Source organism: Halichoeres trimaculatus, unplaced genomic scaffold (assembly GCF_033239565.1).
Source record: "Halichoeres trimaculatus isolate MK-OKI-2021-1 unplaced genomic scaffold, fHalTri1.1 fHalTri1_scaffold_20, whole genome shotgun sequence".
Lineage (NCBI taxonomy): Eukaryota > Metazoa > Chordata > Actinopteri > Labriformes > Labridae > Halichoeres > Halichoeres trimaculatus.
Genome location: NW_027437198.1, coordinates 25547019 through 25562782, shown reverse-complemented (window position 1 = coordinate 25562782; position 15764 = coordinate 25547019). Strand labels below are relative to the sequence as shown.

Below are 15764 nucleotides of genomic sequence, written 5' to 3'. Positions count from 1 at the left end.
TGAGCTGAAGCTCCTACATCCCCGCGCTGATTCACCCACTGGGCTCAGTCCTAAACTCAGGCTCCCAGATTATTATCTCATGAAGGGTGTGAGTGGAGGAGATGGAGTAGAGGAATGGCCGGGGATGTCGAGGAGTCAGTCTTTAATTAAAACTGATTACGGTTAATGTTCTCCGTCCCCGCTGTAATGGTTCTCGCCGTGGCCCTCGTGCCACCTCCTGATCAGGGGGAAGCTAATTGGCCGTTAAGAGACGCTTTCCTCTGTCGCTCTTCGCCTCCTTTTTGTCCTCCTCTCTGTGGAAAACGTTTGGACATTCAGAGGCAGAGTGATGTCATCATAAGACCTGGATATAGCCGTGAGACGCTGATACAGCATAAGGTGCTCCTGGAGAAGCCAGGTGTCTGTACGGTGGCCTGTGGGTGTCAGACTATCCAAGAAAGATACAACACAAATACAGGAGCAAAAAACAGAAATGCAAAAGCCACAACAGGTTTGCAAAAGCCACACTACAAATGCAAAAGATAAAACATAAACACAAAAGCTACAATAGGAATACAGTGGTGACAATGCAGAGGCAGAAACAACCAAATGCAAAAGCTACAACAAGATTGCAAAAGCCACATCACAAATGCAAAATCCACTAACGGAGTGCAAACAATTCAACAGGATTGCAAAAGCTACAACACAAATGCAAAAGCTACAACAGGATTGCAAAAGCTACAACAGGAATGCAAAGCGACAACAGAAATGCAAAAGTCACATCAGGAATGCAAAAGCTACAACACAAAAGCAAAATTCACAACAGGTTTGCAAAAGCTACAACACAAAAGCAAAATTCACAACAGGTTTGCAAAAGCTACAACAGGAATGCAAAAGCTACAAAGGGATTGCAAAAGCTACAACAGAAATGCAAAATTCACAACAGGATTGCAAAAGCTACAACACAAAAGCAAAAGATATATTACAAATGCAAAAGCTTCAACAGAATTGCAAAAGCTTCAACAAGACTGCAAAAGCTACAACACGAATGCAAAAGCTAAAACAGGATTGCAAAAGGTACAAGATTGGAAAGGCTACTACAACACAAATGCAAAAATTTCACAACAGGACTGCAAAAGCTACAAGAGGTTTGCAGAAGCTAAGACACAATTGCAAAAATATAACACAATTGCAAAAATATAACACAAATGCAAACATTTCAACAGGATTGCAGAAGCTACAACAAGAATGCAAAAGCTACAACAGGATTGCAAAAAACTACAATAAGGGTTGCAAAACTCACGACAGGAATACAAAAGCCATAAGAGGACTGCAAAAGCTACAAAATTGCAAAATGCAAAAGCCACAACATTAATGCAAAAACTTAAACACAAATGCAAAAGCAAAAACTCAAATGCAAAAGCAACAACAGCATTGGAAAAGCTGCAAAAGTGATGCAAAAGCTACAACACAAATGCAAAAGCTGCAACAGAAATGCAAAAGCCTCAATCTATGTTAAATTAAGCTTTGTAGGGATTTCACCTCATAGTATCCTTCACAGTTGTTATTTTTCTTCATATACTGGAAAAAGATCTCATCTCATATTTAGCTTTAGCTTTGAATCAATAACGTTAGCATTAGAGCTTTATTTATCACAGCTGAAGGAAAAAAGAAAAAAGAAAACAATCATTAACTTACTTTCACAACTTTTCTGTGTCGCTTTGAAAAACTGCTCTAAACTTCCGTTGTGTCGTGGTATTTGCATTCATGTTAGGATGTATTTGTTTATTTCATGCCTCCATCAGAGGAAAGGTTTTATTTACTCCAAAGCTGCTTCTATATTTATGCTCTTGGTCTCATCATGAAACAGTGCGGCATCAGCGTGTCAGATGCACATGAAGCATCGTGATGGGACTGAGCGTGCATGCCAGGGCCGGCCATTGTTCTAACATATGCGGACTGTGCTCAGCATCATCAAAGACAGAGGCTGTAATGTGCTCCTGGCAGCTGACGAAAGAACACGGCCCACATGGTGCAGAGTAATTCTGCCGGCACTTAGAGCTCATCATTTCACCGGTCAGCAATTTCCCTTGCAAATCCTTGTTCAACACATCCAAGCCGAGATGTGTAGATATTCATTATCACAGCTGGATAATCAGATCAGAGGCCCGATGGCGAAGGTCTAAGTGACAGTCTGACTGTTACCCAGCAGGCAGTCATGGCTGAGCAGCAGAGACATGGTGCATAATGCCCTTAAAGTCTGCACACATCAACAACTGCAGCAGCTCAAAGCACAAAAAGGGAAAAACACACAGCGAAAACAAAGAGAGCGCCGACTCCTTCTCTGTTGTATTCTTTTAAAATGTTCTTACAAAAAGGATTTCATCATGTTTTCTCTTCTGACAGCCTCCACAGGAAACTGCATAATAAATCCTATTCTTTCTCTGCTGAAGGACTCGGGAGCAGGCCGGTCTTTTATTGGGTTTTACCTCAACAAGCATCATTTTGTCTCTGTAAATGAACAGTAGTCGTGCGTGTCTCAAGGGTCGTAGGGGGCGCTGTGTGCAGCAGTGGTGTCCTTGTGTTTCCCTCAGTCTCTGGGGTATAAATGTTTTTTTTTTTTTCATGCTGGAGTTTCTTGTGCTGCCTACCTGAAAAGGCCAACAAGTCCTCTGAGTCAGAGACAATCTGAGAAACGAAGACGTGAGTGTGCTGTTTGTCTTCTCCTTCCAGAGCAAACAGAGAGGGTTTGGTTTCAGACAGATGCAGATCACGGCTGAGAAATATTCGGTTTTATGATGTGACGGAGCTGCGGTTGAGAATTGGGCACAGAGATGATGTGATTATGACTAAAATGAGCGTTCATTACCAAAGTTAGAGCGATAAACACGTGGTTCAGAAAAAGAAACTCACAAACTGTTTTTAGTCAGAGAATGTTTGACCCATTATCTTGAGGATTACAAAAAGTACATTAAACTTCCCTCAAGGCAGTTTGTGATAAAATTTTTGCATCCAATTAGTAAATACCAAGATACACAGGCTTTTTTAACTTCTTCTTTTTCTTCTTCCTTCCTTTCTGCTGTGTCTGATTTCATCTGGGTTGTATGCATTTTGTAGTTAGGTAATAAGATTCATTCAGTCGTTAGATGTTATACAATTAGGGATGTCCCGATCCTGATCCCTAGTGTCAGATCGAGACGATTTTTTGCTTTTTTTAAAGTATCGGTGATCGGGAATTCTAGCCAATCCTCTCAACCAATCATTCACGTTAGCTGCGCCAATGCGTCAGTAATTCCCTCTACTTCATCATGTTAAGACATGTTTCCAGCTTTGTATGTGATACATTCAGGTACCCTCGGACTTTAGAGAATCTGACGATTACTCCAGTGTTTTCAGTTTTTGGATTGGACTAATGGTTTGTAAATGCCAGTCATAAAAATAAATGATATTTTAATCCCGCTGAAGGGTTTAGAATCCAGGAGGTTTTGACTTCAACCCTCTGTTAGACTTCTATAGCGCCAACTACAGGCCTGGCATGCTTATTACAGCATTTTCAATTCCTCAGCGTTTCTGTTTTAAAGCCCCCATATTATGCCAAAATCACTTTATTAAGTCTTTTAGTGAAATTTGTGGGTCTTTGTTTTTCCTCCCAGCCCACAAAATGTGATATTTAATGACCAAACCTGTTCTTAGTAGAGCTTGTGAATGTAAAATCCTGACCTAAAACGAACTGTTTGGATTTTGGGGATTGACAGACGTCAGCGATTCCCTTTTTTGACCAATCTGGAGCAAGTCTGACCTGATTGGTCCACCACAGCAGATACCCCTGAACCCCCTCCCCGCTGCTGCTCAAGCAGCCATCACTGCTCTGTTTTTGGCTGTAAACAGCCACATAGTTCCATGCACAAGCTTCCCATATCTGAAGAAGACAGACTAAGTGTCTCGAGTTCATTTATCAGGAAATGTTCCAGCTACACTCAGTAAAACTGTGCATGTGTGTGCTAGTCACTTCACGGCCGACTGCTTTTCCAACTTTGGACAGTCCAACAGAGGGCTAGCCAATAGACTGGTCCTGAATCCAGGCGCATTACCAACCATCCGCCATCAAACCTGGGACCCTGGAAATGTGAGTATTTTAAATGCTGTGTGCTGTGGAGCAGATGTAAGAGCTTTTCCTCAGTGTCCCCCCTGTCTCTGTGTTAGCTTCAGGATGCTAACTTTAGCTGCAGTTAGCCTGTTGTTTTAGCCTGTAATGTAACGGTAAAGGAGCTTCTCTGTTTTCTAAACATTGTGCACTCGGAGCTCGTGGCGCCGCTCTCAGTGACGTGGAAGAGCGGGGCGGTATCAGCGGTGGCTCATTTACATATGGAGGCCACGCCCACTAAATCAGAGCGTTCTGAACAGAGGGGCTATGAGAGCCTGGAAACAAGGCTGCTGTGCTTGATTTATTGGCTTTTTGGACCAAAACATGTTACTACCATTTCATGAAGACATCAGTGATCCATATTAAATGATCCATAAATAAATCCATACTTAAATGTGACAAACAAAAAGTTTGTTCAGGTTAAAATATTGAAAATAAACAAACAGCTTCTCTTCTCTCCTCTTCGTGATACGATCCACATCTTGTTTTTACGCTGCTTATCCAAACAAACGCTGCTTTTGTTCCTCATGGTAAAAGAGTCTTGTTGCTAGCAGGTTCATCTGGAGCTAAATTACGGCCTTCCTTTGACGGCCAGACAGCCAACGACAGGAGGAGAAAAAAAAAACAGGAGGTGGAGATCCACTCACCCAACTCCAGGACCCCGCCGTGCCAGCATCTATCCCACATAATTACACTGGGACACAAATAGAAAGGCAGTTTTTCTTTCTCCTTCTCTCCTTCCTGTGCCACTCAGCAGCCGTTTGCAGGGAGGCGCAGAGCGCGGAGGCGGAGCGCGGGTATTTAGATGTGAGAAAAGGCAATTTGTCAAAAACCTTAGGGAGCAGTGGAGTGATGACAAGAGAATAACAGCGGAAGGACTAAAGGGTTGAACGGTTAATTCTGTGATAGCAGAAGAAGAGTGAGGAGGGAAGGCTCGGCGTTTTCTGGAATCCATTATTTTCTGAGCAAAATAATTGAAAAATAGACGTTGGAGTCGTATGGCTCGGGAACAAACACACACAAAGCGGAGTGGATGCGATGTGACGCCGGCTGTTGTGTAACCAGGCTCAGTGAGTCATGAGAGGGAGGTTGTTGTTGTGATGGTTGGATGGAGGAGGAAGAGGAGGAGGCCAGCCTGGGGAGGGACCGGCGGGGATCTGTCAGCGGCGTCATCCGGGGAGCGGCGAGGAGGTCGGACGTTTGGTTTCAGGCTTCTGGTTGTCTGGACCTCGGACCACAAGTGAGGCGTAAATAAAAGTAAAACTGAGCGTGGACGCAGACGTGACGCAGCGGGGTGAACAGATGTGCACAAACACACACACACACACACTCACACACACATTAAATGAGTAGAAAATGACGCAGAGTGATAGAAGGAGGTTATCAGGAGCTGCAGGCTGAAATGACACACACACACAACCTCACACTCAAAAATATATGCTGCTGTGATCTCAAGTCCCTACAGAAGTGTGTGTGTGAGTGTGTGTGTTTGTTCCCTGTCTCCCTGACTTGGTTGTTCAAACACACACACACACACACACACACTCATCTTTGCTTTGTTTGCCTGTGATACTCGTCTAATGCTTACATACCAACCAATCACACAGACACACTCCATCTCTCGCCGTGGTACATGCCTGGATTCAGGCTGTGCGTCCATGGCGGCGGCGGCGTTATCATCCAAAGAGGCAAACAGCCAGCCTGTGATTTAATAAGCTGCTGAGGGTGCCTCAGAGAGGTGGGGAAGCACTATCAGCTGATAACTGTCCTCCTCTGATAGCCCTGCCAAGAAGAGACTCGGCTTCTCCGCCTTTTCTCAGCGAGCGTGTGTGTGTTATGTGTGTGTGTGTGTGTGTGTGTGTGTGTGTGCGAACCTCCCCTCCCGCTGGCTGCTGCCCACGTGTCTGTAGGCTACGTCCGTCCTGTGCTGCATCTCCCTGGGTGTCAGACAGACAGCAGAGGAGAAGCCCACACATGGCAAAGGCAAAGCTGAGCCCAGCGCCGAGCAGCATATGCTCAGAGTTTACACACACACACATATACACACATATACGCACACACACACATCCTGCCAATCCTGCCAAGCTGTAAAAGCCACGGGCCGCTCTACAGACAGATTCTCCCGTTTATCAATCCTTCCTGTGCTTCACACAGGCCGCACGCTGAAGCAGCATCAGGGAGAGAAACTAATGCAGAGATAAACTTTTCTGGCACGACACCCCCGCAGAAACGCTTTACCCAGGGACTGCTGCGTTTTCCTCCGTGTGTGTGTGTGTGTGTGTGTGTGTGTGTGTTTACTGTGGAGGATTTTGGTTAGGAATGAGCAGTTCTTCTTTCTCCACCATGCATATGGAGCTTTTTGTATCTTGCTCTAAAATCAGAGAAGAAAGAAAAAGAGTGAGAACTGTTTGTAAGAAGGCAAAAAATGCGGATTGAAAGTTGAAGTTTAGTAATGAGAAGAGAGATCTGTGTTTTCATCTGCTGAAAATGATTTCTGTGATTAATTTTGTAGTGATGGTGGACACTGGAGCTTAACTGTCAGACAGAAAAAGGACAGAAGAGCAGAAGAAAGAGAAACAGGAGAGAGATAGAGCACGAGCTAAAGGCTAACTGTTTGTGCTAATGTTGACTCCAACCCACAGTCAGCAGTTATTCTGCAGTGCTCTGTTCAAACTTGAGAGTCTATCAATAAAATGAAGAGTGAGGTATTGTCACATTAGCTTACGGATACATGGTAGCAACAGGCTGCTATCAGCGCTACTAATAGCCGGCTAGTGTTGTTTGGTACAAACTTACAACCAGAAATTTGGCTGATACCAATATCCGGTATTAGTATTGCTGTTATTTTTTTATTTTCTATTTTTTGAAACTTTTATTTCGAACAGGAGGTCAAAGTGAAATCTCTGTCAAAGACAGAAAAAAATACGAAACAAAACAAACAGACATTGGCTGTTTTCGAATTCGCATACTATACTAGCAGTGCCTACTGATTCGACCAAAATGCAGTATGCAATATGTAGTATGCAGTATGCGAACAAATGTCAGAGTTGTAGTATGAGAAAAACACCCGGATAACGTACTGAATCGGGAAAAATCCACAGTATGCATCGGACCAGTCTGCTTCGCCTACTGTTACCCACAATGCAACGAGCCTGGTCCCATATCAGAAGTGAAAATGGCAGAGAGTGGAGCAACAACAACCGGAGTAGCAGAGGAATATAAATATAAGAGCCATTTCTTTTTTTATCTTTAAATCCTCATCATCTCCACCACTGAAAGTTAATATAAAATGCTCTCTCTGGCAATATATTTGCAGATAAGTTACTCGTGGTTTGTTTATTTTCTACATTTTCAATAAAGTTTTTTAGGGAAAAAAAAATCAGCCGTAGCCAACTTCCGTTTTCTTCGAACTGAAGACCAGCGTAGCATACTACAAAATTAACCCAACTGAACAGTCATACTACATACTGCTTATTAAAGTAGTATGTAGTAGGCAGTGCCTACTACATACTACTTTAATAAGCAGTATGTAGCAGGTGAATTCGAAAACAGCCATTATCTAATCACATATTCGAAAAGGAGTGGGATGAAGTATGAACTGATTAATTCCCACCCCTTTACCAAACAATTATTTATAAACAAATGCAGATGTTATGCACTTACTGTACATATACACATAGACAACTGTTTTCTGCTTTCATGCACCCTTTCAATATCAACCCCATCTATTTCTATCTGGACCTGCATGTTAACTCTGTGATTCCCAAATAACATAAATTTTGTCTTGCTCGTATTTAAAGAAAACTTATAATAAAATATAATAAAACCATGCTTTTAATTTCTTCAGTTCGTTATGGGAGATAACCGATATTTACGGACATCAATATTGGTAAAAAAAAAAAAACAAACTGAGATGATGTGTGGAGTTCAGAGAGGAGAGAAAGAGCGGCGCTATCATGAGAAAAGACGACGGAGATCATGGAGAGGATCAAAGGATGGAGTGTCGGATATGAACGTCAAAAACAGGAAGAGAAACATTAGAGGACAGTCCACTCTTCTTAGGTCGTTTTGATGTTTACATAGTCAGAGAAAAGATTATTTGGGTCTGGAAAGATCGTTTAAAATGCTCTGGAAATGGCGACAGTCAATGGGTAAATATTGGCCGATACCGATATTGATACTGGTATTTATTGTGCATCCCTAATGAATACTTTACCTCGTCAGGTTGTATCGGGTAAAAAGTTGACTTGAACAAAAGAAAATTTGTTCCTAGAAAAAAACACTCTTGGTTAAAAGTCACATCTTTACAACAGTGTGCGTGAGACTCCAGGCCAGAAGGTGGCGCTGCAGTCCTGTAACACATGCACTAAAAACTGGATTCAGAATATCTACAGTCGTAACTTTTTATTTGTGGTCAAACCTGTCTACCCGAGGTTGAATAAAGAAGATGTTTCAGTGTTAAGTGTGACCCTGTTAACTGGTGACTTATCATCAGACAGTCACTGATATTTAGCTACGAGTCACCAGTTAGCACGGTCACTCTTTTCTCCAAAACACCTGTTGCTCTGTAACAGTCAGACCTGGATAGAAGTTGGCTCCATGGTGTCATATCATTTCTGACAAACTTCTAGATTCACTCAAACATTAGAGGCATTTATTAAAAGTCTGGAGGCTCCAGGAAGATTTTTCACCTAGAGACAACGGATTGGTGATTTCTGATTGGATCAAAGCTCCTCAACCCAGATGGGAACATTTCTCGTCAGTGTTATTCAGAAGAAATGTGAATAAAATGAAATTTGCTTTTACATCACCAGAGTAGTGAAATCGACTTAATGCTCTTACCTTTTCATTTCTTTACCTCTCTCCTTTCTATGAATTTCATCTTTCACAGAAACCTTTCATTCCAGCGTCTCTTTCACTTATATTTCTGATTTTAAGTGCAGCTATTATATCAAGGTCAGCGCCTGTTTTCATTCTGATGCTCCTGGTTTATGTCTTCACACCAAACCCTGGATGCAGCTGTGAGCGCGTAGCACCAAAGCCTCCATGATAAGCGTGCTTTGGGGCGGCCACAGTGACCTGCAGCTGACACCGATGATTGATCCTGGTGCTGGGATAAGTGCCCACGCACCGGTGAGCGCACCGGTCCACTGAAATGCAGCCAGGCGGAAAATTAGAAATCTCTTCATCCCTGGTCCATTTGAAATCCGATATCTTCCATCTTCCCCTCGCAGTGGCACCGTCTCCCCGCCAATAAATCAGTAATTAAATGATGTGTTTCTGTGAGTGTGTGTGTGTGTGTGTGCATGTACATGAGGGCAGGTGCATGTGCTGCAGGGATCAGTGGAGGCACACGGGGTAATGAGAGCATTAAGTCTCCTGGACGACCTCCCCTCCCCCAAACACACATATCTGCACCTCCTATTGTGCTCCTTAAAACAGAAAGACACCATGTCCCTGGAACCAGCTCCATGCTACACACACATGTGTGTGTTTGGTCACAGGCAAAGGTGTAACAGCACCTCAGGTATCAAGTAAATCAGCTCAGCCTCTTCTGAGCCGTGACCTCTGAGTTTACCTCCTCCAGCTGCCTCATGTGAACACTTCCTGTTGTCTCTCCTCTCATACTTTCCTCTTCTTGTGGTTTCCAGGTACGTCAGCCCAGGGCAGCCCGCTCCTGGCCTCCCTCCCCGTCCCGGGACGGCCTCTGCAGCCTCAGCTCGACCTCAAACACCTCCTGCCCTTCAGACTCAATGGCTCCTCTCCGCTCAGCCTCTTCCCCAACTTCAACACGGTGAGTGCAGCGAGCAATTTCACACCACAGCAGCTGTCTGTGGCAGTGCTGGGGATGTTCTGTTATTATTAGTGTGAACATTGTTGGATCCGTCAGGAATAACACGTGAAGAGGTGATTCATTTTTCAGCTGGAAGCTATGTTTTCTGTAAGAAACCCCATGAGCAGAGGTCTGCAACCTTTACTTTCACAGGAACCATTTTTCCTCAGCTCACCTGGATTAAGGTTGATCCAGAGCCACAAAATCTACTTTATCTTCACAAAAAAATGACAATAAAGAGGATGAAATTCTAAACAAAGTTCAAATAAAATAAATAATTGTCTAAACAGGATGAATTTGAAAGAATTCCATTTTCTTCTAATTTAATAAGGTTGCAAAAAATAAAAAAAATACTGACTTAACAAATTTGCAAAAAAAAAAATTGAATAAAGAAAAAAATGCAAAACTGTCAAGATAAAATTTCAAAAATATGCAAAAACTAAAAGTAAAATCTGAAACTCAATAAATTGTCAAAAATTTCAAAAAAGAATTCAAATGTAATAATTTTGCTCGTGAACTGAACTGAAAGATATGCAAAAAGATCAAAAACTCGAAGTTTAAGATACATGCAAATATTAAAATTCTAAAATTTAAAAAAGAAATTGCAAAGATTTTTAAAAATTAAACTTGATGTGTTTGCAAAAATTGAACTTTAAAAATTAGCAAAAATGTCAAGACATAAAAATTTAAGCAATATGTAAAAATTAAAAATAAAACCTGAAATTTAAGAAATTGGCAAAAATTCAAAAATAAATAAATTTAATAATTTTGCTAGACATTAAACTAAAAATATGCAAAAACTTAAGAAATTTGAAATCTAAAGTATATATGCAAAAAATTTAAAAAAAAATCTGAAATTTAAAAAATGTGCGAAAGTTTAAAAAATAAAACTTGATGAGTTTGCAAAAATTGAATTTTAAAAATTTGCAAAAATGTCAAGAAATAAAATTTAAACATAATGTAAAAATTTAAAATTTAAGAAATTGGCAAAAATTGAAAAAAAAATATTTAATAATTTTGCTTGAAATTGAACTTGAAAATATGCAAAAACTTAAGAAATTTGAAATCCAAAATTTAGGCAAATATTAAAAAAAAATCTGAAATTTAAAAAAGGGGAAAAAACAAAAAGTATATATATAACTTGAATAGTTTGCAAAATTGAATTCTAAAAATTTGCAAAAATGTCAAGAAATGAAATTGAACCAATATATTATTCAAACATTTAACAATATAGTATTTAATTTTCAAAGCTACAAGGAGCCACTGCAAAGGAGTTTCCTCTTAAAATATTCAGGCTAACTCTTCAGCAAAGGGATGATTGGTTTCTCCTCTTGAAAGGAAACTACCCTGATTTTACGGGTTGGGATTTTGCTCCTTCTTAAAGCAGGAAGTCCTCCTCTCTGTTCACCTCCTCACTACCCGCTGACAGTCTATTACTCTCCTCTCTAACTCCTACCCCAGGTTTAGGCTTCTAATCTTAATTCAGGGGGTGCTTCACCTCTCGGCGCAGCTGATGTCACCTCAGACTCAGCATCTTTGCAGATGACACCCTCATTAATTTGTCTGAAACGTCAGCATCAAACTGCCAAGTTATCAACCCGCTCTCTGGATGCTTACCTCGCCACGGAGGAATTAAAAGCTTGTATTTTTGATCCTTTACGTAGAAGCTCTACATCTTTTGACATGTGTGTGTGTGGGAGAGAAAGTGCTGCACTTCAGATTTCTTTGATCCTACTTTTACTCTCTGTGAGCGTGTGTGTGTGTGTTCACTTTAAAACCCTTTCCTCTTCTGTTCTCTGCACTTTACACCTTTTCAAACCTGGTGCATAAAAGTTGGGAGCAGGGAAAGTGTTGGGCCACACAGACATCTGGCTGACTGTTCATACACTCTGGGACATGTGTGAGGGGGTGGATGAGACTTTCCTGTGCGATATGTATGAGTGGGGGGTCTTCATCCCGCCGTGTGAAAAGTGCAGTTTATTCATTCGTTCTGCCACCCACTGCTGTGGGTTCGGGTTGCGGTGTCTTCCACGGAGGATTGAGTGGCTGAGCTGCAGAGGCAGGATGGAAACAGTCATCCCTCACACCCTCATGTATTTATATTAGAGGTGGAGGCAGCAGGGCAGGCCCTGGTCAGCGTTTTGCTCGTGTTTCTGCAGGAAACAAACAGCGTCTGTGGCTCATCGCTCTCACTGCAAAAAACTGAAATCTTATCAAGTGTTTTTTGTCTTATTTTAAGTAAAATTATCTTGTTATACTTGATGTGAGCCACATTCAACTGGCTTAGTCGAGAAAATGTAATTTTTCAGGTTGTTTAAAGAGAAAAATGAGGTCTGAATTGCTTGTAACATAAAAAAATTTCAGTGTACTAAAAACACATTAAAAAAATAATTATTTTCTCAACTCAATTAGGGACTAAACTTAGAATTAGACTCTGCTTTTTTTATATAAAACCTCCTCTACACTCTGTGCATTTGTTTTTATCAACAAGCAGCCTTAATGCTAAACTGCAGTTCCTCAAGTGTCCACTAGGGGCTGAATGCAGAAGCTTTAACTTCACAGTTGCAGTCTAGATTCAGTGGGGATTTTCTGCAAGCTGCCACTCACATCAGCTCCAGATGAGAGTAGAAGCTCACATGAGTTTACATTATTGTCTGGACTTCGCGAGAGAACAAGCCCCATATACAGGAAGTACATGTAAACAATAAACATATTTGCCACTGTTGTTATCCAAACGTGTGGAGAGGAGCAGTGCTGCTAACTTTTGCGACCCCGTGTCACTGAATGTGATGTAATATTTACATTTCCCACTCCCACAGGTGTGCGTCAAAAGAGTCAAATGACAATTGTTTGTACACTGATTTTATTTTGAAAAACAACAGATTTTGGCAGGCATTTCACTTCCTGTTAGGCTCATCATATTTCACTCAGCTTGATGAAGACCCTCTAAGGCGTCTGGGAAAAATAGACTCCTTGTGGATTGTTTCTGTTGTGCCGTACGGCTACTACAACCGGCTCCTGCACCACGCGGACCCAGTGTGAGCCTACAACAGTGATTCTAATGATATAGATTATATGAGAGAGCCACAATGGACCTGCACAGGATACAAAGGCTGTTTACACAACAATGGTTTTAGGGTGGAACACAAAAGTTTTGCTGCGTTTCAGCCTCGTGTTTACATGAAAAGGGCATTTTAGCCACAAACTTTTGAAAACGGCCTCCAGAGTAGAATTTTTCTGAAATCGTTGCCGTGTAAACAGTAAGGCAGCGTTTTCAGTGAATCTGCTGACTGTCTTTAACAAAATGAGCATCTGTTTCTCCACTTCTGCTCTTAGCATTCACCAATACACCAGATGATCAGCTCAACTCTACTTCAGTGGAGAGCTACCAAAAGCTGCTTCTGGACAAGACAGCTACAGCACCACCTACAGGGCTGGCATGCTTACTACAGCGTTTTCAGTCCCTCAGCGTTTTCATGTAAACAGATTTTTTTTTCACTGCATTTTAGCGTTTTTGGATGAAACGTTAAGTAAACAAGGCCTCAGTCAGAGTCTAGGGTTGCACACATTTTCAAAAAAGATATTTACTCTGCAAAAAACTGAAATCTTATCAAGTGCTTTTGTCTGATTTTAAGAGAAAATGTCTAATTATGCTCGATATGAGCCATATTCAACTAATCAGTCCAGAAAAATGTCTTATTTCGAGTTTTTTAAAGACAAAAAAGAGGTCTGAATAGCTGTAACACATAAAATAAAATTCAGTGTACTAGAAAAGAATCAAAAAATATTTTTTTCTCAACTCAACCGGGGACTAAACTCAAAATTAGACTTGTGAAAAAAACCTCCTCTTCACTTTGTGCATTCGTTTTTATCAACAATCAGCCTTAATGATAAACTGCAGCTCCTCAAGTGTCCACTAGGGGCTGAAGTAAAACCAATCTACTGATGAAACAAGACAAGTTATCTTGAAACTCTTACACTGTTTTACTACAAGAAACTTTTCTCTTGTTCCATTGGCAGATTTTTTTACTTGTTACCATCAAGTCAGACCTATTTTTTGTCTTTAAATAACTTAAAATGAGACATTTTTCTGGACTAATCAGGTGAATGTGACTCATAATAAGTCTTAAAAGACATTTTCTACTGAAAATAAGACAAAAACACTTGATAAGATTTGTATAAGTTGTTTCAGATAATACACTGATATAAAAATCTGATGCATATAACATTAAATTCAGAGTTTTAGAGATGTTTAGTCAGCCTCTTCTCGCCCTGAGAACCCTAATCCACCACAACCAGGATGGAGAAATTATGACAGGCATGGAAATAACATCAAATCAGCGTCGCTTCAGTCCCGGGAGGAAATGATTAGCCTCCATAACACACACTCTGACAGTGCAGCTGTGGCATTAATCACACAGTCCATTCAACGGGAGCCCCAGGTCCTCTCAGCCCTGATAAGGCACATGTTGTCCCAGGCGTGTGCAGGAGGGGGGAAGATGAATGCACCTGTCTCCAAAACTAAATATCCTCCAGTCCCCCTGGTGCCCCCCCCTCCCCCTCCTCATACCTCTGCATGTCTCTATCCTCTCCCCACCTGAAACCCCATCGCCGCCACAGCCGCCTGACGCAGGATAACTCCTGTCTGCACCAGCGCGGTGGGGGAGTACAGAGGGTTTGGGACAAAAGATGCATTTATAACAGCCGGTTCAGGATGACTGCAGACAGACAATGGGCACATTCTTCAGCTCTTAAAACAAATAGCTGTGTGCAGCCTGCCCTGCAGAGGTGGACAGGAGTGGGAGAGCTTGGTTTCATGGTCCAGCCTGAGCCGGCGAAGGGAGAAGTCAGCGGGTCCCAGAGGTGGCTTTGAGTCGGGTAGAAGGAGGAAAATAAAGCAGAGAAAAGACAAAGATAGACCCCAGGGAGAGAAGTACCTCCAGTGTGGAGGTTTTCAGAGCGGGGTGTGTTTGTAGTCTGTCACACCTGGCCTTCAGGCGTGTGTGGTAAACAGTCCTGACTCTGTGTGTGGTTCACAGATCTCTGATGTTCAGACGAGCAATGAGCCGTCTTTACTTTCATCTGCACACTGCTCCAGCTGGGCCAGAAGTTTGTTTCTCGTCAGGAGTTTAACTGATCCAGACTCTCCTTCACGAGGTGATAGTGACAGGATCCTGCGTTAAAATCTCTCAAACACACATGGTGATCCTGAGCGCTCTCTCTGTTGTGTATCGTGCGCCGTTCAGGGCCTCTCTGCAGTCTTTTTGCAGACAGTTAAAACTAAATTAGTCAGCCCAAGACAACCAGCTAAAACACTTCCCTGTGGGCAGCAGTGACTCATAACGTATTAGACAACCACGTTTCCTGAAATTACAACAAAGTCTAACTCCATGAAAATAGGAGCTGCAGCGAGGGTGAAAACACGGAGATGGAGTTGGTTTAGACGAAGCAAACTTATCCTAAAAAGGTGAAAACAGGAGAAAACAGGCCTCGATTCAACGCAGTGATCAGGGATGGGAACCTTTTATATTTAAAACCATATGGCACAAATACCTGGTTCCTGGTAATTGGTATCGGTACTCAACGGTACCAACTTTCGGTACTTGAGTGTGGTAGAAGATATTAATTTGTTTAATAATAAAATCTCAATGTTTTGCAATTCAACTAACCTTTAGGGCTGCACAATATATCTTTTTACTATCGTCATGGCAATAAGTGCCAGCACAATATTCATATCACAAGATTATTTAATTGATTCACATCTCTGGCAAAATATTAACGTTCACAGAGGCAGAGACAGACAGAGGC

General features: G+C 41.7%; 1 protein-coding gene across 3 annotated transcripts in view; it reads left to right on the top strand.

The window, feature by feature from the left end:
- The window catches only part of znf385c (zinc finger protein 385C), a 187811-nt gene that overhangs the window by 134445 nt on the left and 37602 nt on the right, over positions 1 to 15764 (top strand). For all 3 annotated transcript variants that reach the window (XM_074696949.1, XM_074696948.1, XM_074696951.1), the window contains one exon: positions 9775 to 9917. In XM_074696949.1, the coding sequence (XP_074553050.1) occupies positions 9775 to 9917 (143 nt within the window). The remainder of the gene's footprint in view (positions 1 to 9774; positions 9918 to 15764) is intronic.